The sequence below is a fragment of the Pelecanus crispus genome, chromosome 21 (genome assembly GCF_030463565.1).
Source record: "Pelecanus crispus isolate bPelCri1 chromosome 21, bPelCri1.pri, whole genome shotgun sequence".
NCBI classification, from domain to species: Eukaryota; Metazoa; Chordata; class Aves; order Pelecaniformes; family Pelecanidae; genus Pelecanus; species Pelecanus crispus.
The window spans coordinates 1,085,506-1,091,505 of NC_134663.1; the positions used below are offsets into that span (position 1 = coordinate 1,085,506).

Here is a 6,000-nt window from a genome sequence, read left to right on the forward strand (position 1 = left end):
TGCGGCTGATGAGCCTCCCTGAGGGGAAGGGCTTTATGATTTCGCGGCTCCCCGCTGAGCGAGGGAGCGCGTTTTCGCCCCGGATCCTCTCCCCTCCCCTCCGCGGGTGCCCAGGGGCCGCCGCCGCCGCCTCCTTCCCCGGGGACGGCGCCTCCGCCCGGGCGGAACCCGCGGAGGCCGGAACGCGGCGTGCGGGGGCGGCGCCCGGGCCGGGCGGGCGGCGGGGACGGACCGCGGGCAGCGCCGCTTATTGGTGGGCGGCGGTGCGCGCGCCCCGGCGCTCCCCCTGCGCGGCCGCGGCGATGGCGGCCCGGGGCAGCTGCCCCGGCTGCGGCTCCGCGGCGCTGGTGGAGGACGCGCACTACGCACAGCAGCAGCTGGTCTGCGCCGCCTGCGGCTGCGTCCTCGCCGAGGGGCTCCTCACCACCACCTACACCGAGGAGGAGCACCTGCGAGGTGCGGCCGGGCCCCGGCCCGGCGGGGCTCTGCCCCCGCGGGGTCACCGGCACGGCTGGGCGCGGGGCGAGCGTCCCGGGAGCGTTTGCATTCGGCCGGGTGCAAAACTGTCTGTGAAAAGCTTGTTTTGACCGTTCTCAGTCGGTCTGAGCAACGCAGCGCTCCCCAGGCAGCCATTTTAGTGGGCCCGGGGGCCGTCGAGCTTCTGCGCTCCGCACGTCTGCCGGTGCCGGAGGGGCCCTGTGGGGAGGGCAGCGCTGGGGCTGCCGGCCTTGGCCCAGCCGCTTTCCCCCTCCTGCCGTAAGCAAAAGACCGGCATGGTTTTTCCGTTGCAGGGTCAGACCGACAGCGCTTCTCTGCCAGGTTTTAGGCTTGGAGTGGGTGGTGAGCTGCTCTTTGGCATTTAAATCCCATTTAAATCCCTTACAAGTGTAGTGGAGTAGCCCCAGGGCCATTTGCTGGTTCTGTTTGTAGAGAAGCGATGGCTTTAAGGGGCCCTGCTCCTCACGATTGCTCAACCCGTGCTGCCAGCTCTTGTTTAGTGGCCTCAAAGACCTGTCAACTCTGATAACTGAAACCCAGTACCATGGGCATCTGATTGCCCAAAATCTAAATGACACCGGCCCCCAGAGTCACTGTGAGGCTATCTGGCCTAACGCTGGCTGTTTTTCAGAGGTGGCGTATTCCCAGAGCACTGGCCAGAAAGAGCAGCTGAGCCGCTGCCTGCAGCGAGGTAAGAGCGTGCTGTTCGGTTTCCTTTACACCCCGATTGTCTCTTGCTGCTGCACTAGCTTGTTTAACATGTTTCTAATGCTCTCTGAAACGGTAAAAGCCTTCGGAGCTGACGGTAAAGCATGAAGGTGGCTGTTAGTTCTGTGTCCAGCCAGTGCCTGCCTTCAGCAAATGGCCTCACCTGCACGAAGGGACTTGGGACATCTTTGCACGCTGTCTGCAGGGCTGCAGGAACTGGGCTGCTCTCGCGCCTTTGCCCGCGGCAGGGTGCTGGCTGCAGTGTGATACTGAGGAGAGGTGGGTATCAGAGGCTGCCTGGGCTGATCTTTAAGGGGGGGTGTCTTCTCACAGGGATCAGGCGGGTCCAGGATCTCTGTAAAGTCCTCCAGCTCCCAATGGTGTTTGAGGAAACGGCGGTGTCATACTTCCAGAGAGCTCTGCAGCACCCTTGCTTCCACCTGGTCAGTCTGGAGAAGAAGGAGCTCCTGGGGGGCTGCTGCGTCTTCGTGACTTGTCGACAGCACAACTGGCCCCTGACGATGGGGACGATCTGCTCCCTCCTTTACGCGAAGCAGGAGCTGTTTGCCAGTGTCTACCTGAGCCTTCAGAAAGAGCTCGGGCTCTCTGTGCCGGCTCTGAGCCTGGGGGATCTGGTGAAGACGCACCTGAACAGGTAACGGGGCCCCTTCCAGCCATTTCAGAGTCCTGCGTTTGACACCACGGGTGGAAGAGCTTCTGAAACGTGGCCGTGGCCAGGCCACGTCCCAAGCACACACAGGGTGACCTGTGCTTTTACACAGGTGTGTTGTTGTCGAGTGCTCTAAGGCAAAACTGTGTCATCTGGAGAAGTATCCCCTCGGAGAGTTTGCAGCCCTGTGTGCTAAGTGGGGACAAATCTACCGGCAGCCCGTTAGGCTGGGTGGCAGTACTGGTGCAACAGCATCCAAAATTTGTGATGTGGGAGTGTGCTCTGTTGTCCCTTGAATGACAAACTTCATGGAGTTCTTGCTCCGTCCAGCAATCGTAGTACAACAGAGTAGCCCGGAGGTGGACGCGAGCAGCCGAAGGAGCAGGACTGGTGTTCGCTGATGGGCTGGGGGTGGTGGCCCATGTGTGTGCTGGGGTTTTTACAGCCTGTGATGGCTTTTTTGCCTCCCTTGTCACAGTTTGGGCTGTGATTCTTCTCTTCCTGCCTCTTTCTCCTCAGTTTGGTGAGTGGGCAGTGCAGCACTTCGCTAGGTTACGTGAGCAGAAGCCCATTGCAGGAGTAGGGTGTGTTTGTCCTCAAGGACCTTCCTGCACCAGCTCCCACCTTCAGCTGGGTTACTGAGGCGCTGCGTGCTGAGGCTTCCCTGCGCCCCGGTGCTAACGACGGGCTCTTTGCTCTTGCAGTTTTCGGCTATTCCAGCACACAGCCGATGTCCCTGCCACATTTGTGGAGGACAAGGAGAAGATGGTCGCCCGAACGATGCAGATCGTGGAGCTGGCCAGCGAGACGTGGCTGGTCACCGGCCGTCACCCTGTTCCCATCGTCACGGCCGCGGCCTTCCTGTCGTGGCAGTCGCTGCAGCCCGCTGCCCGCCTCACCTGCACTTTCGCGCGGTTCTGCAAGCTGGCGGGTGTTGATCTGCCGCCGCCGGCGCACCTGAGGCTGAAGGAGCTTCTCGAGATCCTCCTGAGAATGGCCTCCCAGCTCGCTTGGCTGAGGGTGTTTAACATGGACAAGAAAACAGTGGTCAAGCACATCGGGGACCTGCTGCAACACCGAATTTTCCTGCTGAAAAACGCCTTCTGTCTGGAGGACGGGGAGGAGCAGCGTGCCACGGCCCCGGGTGAGGGCTCTGCCAGCTCTCCTCCAGCGGCAGGAGGGGCGGCGCAGGAGGAGGGCTGTCCCTCGGAAGGGAAACGCCAGCGTGAGGATGGCCGGAGGCCCTTGCTGCCGCCCTGCCTTATCAATCCGAGGAAGAGACTGCGGACGGCAGCCCTGAGCGCTTCGGATTCTGCCATCACTGGTGATGAGCCCATCTCCGACAGCGAAATCGAGCAGTACCTGCGGGGCCCGGAGGAGATCCGGGCCTTCAGGAAGGCCAAGGCCTGGTCATGAAGATAGTCGTCTCCAGCGTGGTGTGGAGGACGGTGCTGCAGAGACACCGGGCAGCAGAGACTGTGGGACCAAAAGCGGGAAACCCGATGGTGACAGAGCCATCGGATGCTGCAGGGACAGTCGCCCGAGGGAGTGGGGTTGTGGGGAGGGAGCGGGCTATGTCCTCTTTCACATTTTGGACCAAAACGGGGCTTTTTATGGAGTGACTGCCTTGGGCTGTGTTAGATTTCTGTTAGCAATAAATAAAAGCGCAGATGCCTGGACTGGTTTCTGGATTCTCTCTCCTTGCAGCCTCTGGTAAAAGGCGTTTTGGTGAGGCCCAGTCCTGCGGGGCGGCATCGGGCGTGAGTCGGGTGAGCCCGTGGCCTTACAACGGGGGCGATGCCCGGGGAAGGACTCCAGCACCTTCCCTGGTGCTGGTTTGCTGTAGCGCTGCTCTGGCTTTTTGGGTGATGGCTTCACCGCCTCATGCTTCACCTCCTTTGACAGAATGTGTTTGTGAGGGTCAAGGAGACACCTTAACTGGCTGAGAGAAAACTGCCCTATCCTTCATTAAATAAGGGATGTGAAGCTGCTGGAGATCTGTGGCAAAGGCGCAGCTTTGGATTGTGCATGCGCAGCGCTGCTGGCTTTCATGGCAGCAATAAACCAGCGCCCTCTCTGTGCCTGGCGGTCTGTTGTGTTTGAACGCAAAGTCTGCGAGGAATAACAGTAGATGTCGGCAGATTGGCAAATCTTTAATATATTAAACAAAACATATCTGCTAGAAACATTCTATTTATATAAAAATGCAAAAAGACCCCCTTTAAAGACATTTCTTTGGCATACTTTCCCCTCCCTCCCCCACGTATATTGCAAGAAGCTCTCTGTTGATATGTCATTTGCTTGTAAACAGACAAAAAAAAAAAAAAAAAGTGTAATTAATAATACAAAGCTTTTTATATAATACTGTCACAGTGCAGCAAGCATATATAACAACTCAGCATCAGCAAGACCGTGCAGGCTGTGGTATTGACAACAAGGGTTCAAAGCATATTAAATACCAGGCGTAACGAAACGTGGTTTAAGCCGTCGCTGGGGCAGAGAAGTGGAGGCAGGCGGGGAGCGGCAGAACCGCGGCAAGCCCGGGGTGCCCCAGCCCTGCGCCGGGAGGGCTCCCCGAGGCTTTCCGAAGGTGAGACAAACGCACCCAGTGCTTTTTCCTCCGCTGCCTTGCGGCTCCCCGTCCCCGCCAGCCCCTGCCCGGTCCTCGGGACCCCTCGGGAGGTAGCTGAGTAACGAAACCCATTTGTAGGCAGGAGAAAGCTGAGGAGGGGGAGGCTGGAAAGGGCAGAGAAGGCACCAGGCTCCCATCCCACCTCCTCTGCGTCGCGCTCACAGCTGCGGTCAGCGTTGGCCGGGCTTGACGCCGAACAAGGGGGGGGGGAAACAGAGCCCCGGTCAGCGTGGGCAGGGGCCGGCAGCCCTGCACTGCACCAGCACAGGGACGGGGTGCTCCTCGCCCGGCTGTGGGGTAAGCAACCGCCTCTCGTTTTTAGGAAACTTCAAGACCTGGCAGGGCAGAGGAAGGCTCCCAGAGCCTGCTGCTGCCTGCAGTGTGGCCTTTTTATCTGCATGCTAGAGAAAAAGGGGGACTTGGTTTGTAAATGGGGAAAAAAAATAAGTGCTTATCCAAGTTCCCACCCTTTGAATGCATCACGCGACCTGTCCAAGCAAGGTCCCCAATTAATTGGCATCACTCTCCCACTTGCCCAGGAACGGCCCCTGCTCCCTGGCGCTTTCCTCTCATCTTACACAAGTGCGAGGCTGGTAGCTGGGGGGATTCTCTGCCTTCCTAAGAGCAAACCCGAGTATCTTCTGAGCACCCCTGGGGTAAGGAGGAGGACATGCTGTGGGTCTCTGCCCACAGCTGGGCTCTTTGGTGCTTTGGCGGAGAGGGTCAGCCTTGGCTCTGGCAGCGGCGCAGCTCCGCCAGCCCACCCCATTGCACAGCTTACGCCTCCGAGGGCGGCCTGGGAGCCTTTTCTGGCCGTGATTTTAGTGTCTGGCATTAAAACAGTGCAGACAATCGCTTCGCCTTGGAGCTGAGGCTCCTCTTACCTTGTGCTTGCTTTGCAATATGGCTTTTACTTTGGCAGCCGTGTAACCCACAGGGCTAAACGCTGGCGTCTAACACGCACGGATAAAAATTTTTGCATGTAAAAACATTTCAGACGGAGAAGCTGCTCTCGGACTCTCTCAAAAGCAGCTTGCTCAGGCTGGGGTCGCACAGGCATCGGCACTACGCTGCCTGGACGTAAAGGGCGCCCGGCGTGGGCCCCTCGGCGGGAATATTGCAGTCGTGGCACGAGCGGGCTATTGCCAAAGCGCCCGGGGCCGTGCCCGCTCCCCGAGAACACTGGTTGGTAACAAGGCACTCGCATCACTTACTGATCTGTCTATACATATATACATTCAATAATATAGCTTTGAAAAATAGACATTTGTTTCCTCTGTATATTATAAAATAGCATTTAGGATCAGTCTTAAGTGACATGCAGGAGTGATTAAAGTACGGCTGCAATTCAGGCTGCTGGAGAGAGCCTGTCACCTCGAGACCCTGGCGCCGCTGCAGGAAGCTTTGAGCCTCCTCGGGGGGACGGGTCGGGCTCGGCATCGCCCTCCTCCCGGGGTGAGCCTGAGCCCCCGGCCGCACCGCCCGTCCCCAC

General features: G+C 58.9%; 1 protein-coding gene across 4 annotated transcripts; it reads left to right on the forward strand.

The window, feature by feature from the left end:
- The first annotated feature begins 302 nt into the window (after positions 1-302).
- BRF2 (BRF2 general transcription factor IIIB subunit) lies at positions 303-3,535 on the forward strand. Of its 4 annotated transcripts, XM_075724032.1 has the most exons (5): positions 303-456; positions 1,130-1,189; positions 1,540-1,861; positions 2,581-3,049; positions 3,107-3,535. In XM_075724032.1, the coding sequence occupies exons 1-5, from the start codon at positions 303-305 to the stop codon at positions 3,290-3,292; spliced, it is 1,191 nt and encodes a 396-aa protein (XP_075580147.1). In that variant the 3' UTR covers positions 3,293-3,535. The 4 variants fall into 4 exon arrangements, with proteins under 4 accessions (XP_075580147.1, XP_075580146.1, XP_075580148.1 ...); XM_075724031.1 differs by having other exon boundaries at positions 2,581-3,535; XM_075724033.1 differs by lacking the exon at positions 303-456 and adding an exon at positions 727-840 and having other exon boundaries at positions 2,581-3,535.
- Positions 3,536-6,000: the final 2,465 nt, after the last annotated feature.

Coding starts and splice junctions, on each gene's coding strand:
- BRF2 (XM_075724030.1), top strand. CDS start 1,311: ATGAAGGTGGCTGTTAGTTCTGTGTCCAGCCAGTGCCTGCCTTCAGCA. Junction 1,862..2,580: donor GTGAAGACGCACCTGAACAG/GTAACGGGGCCC, acceptor TTGCTCTTGCAG/TTTTCGGCTATTCCAGCACA.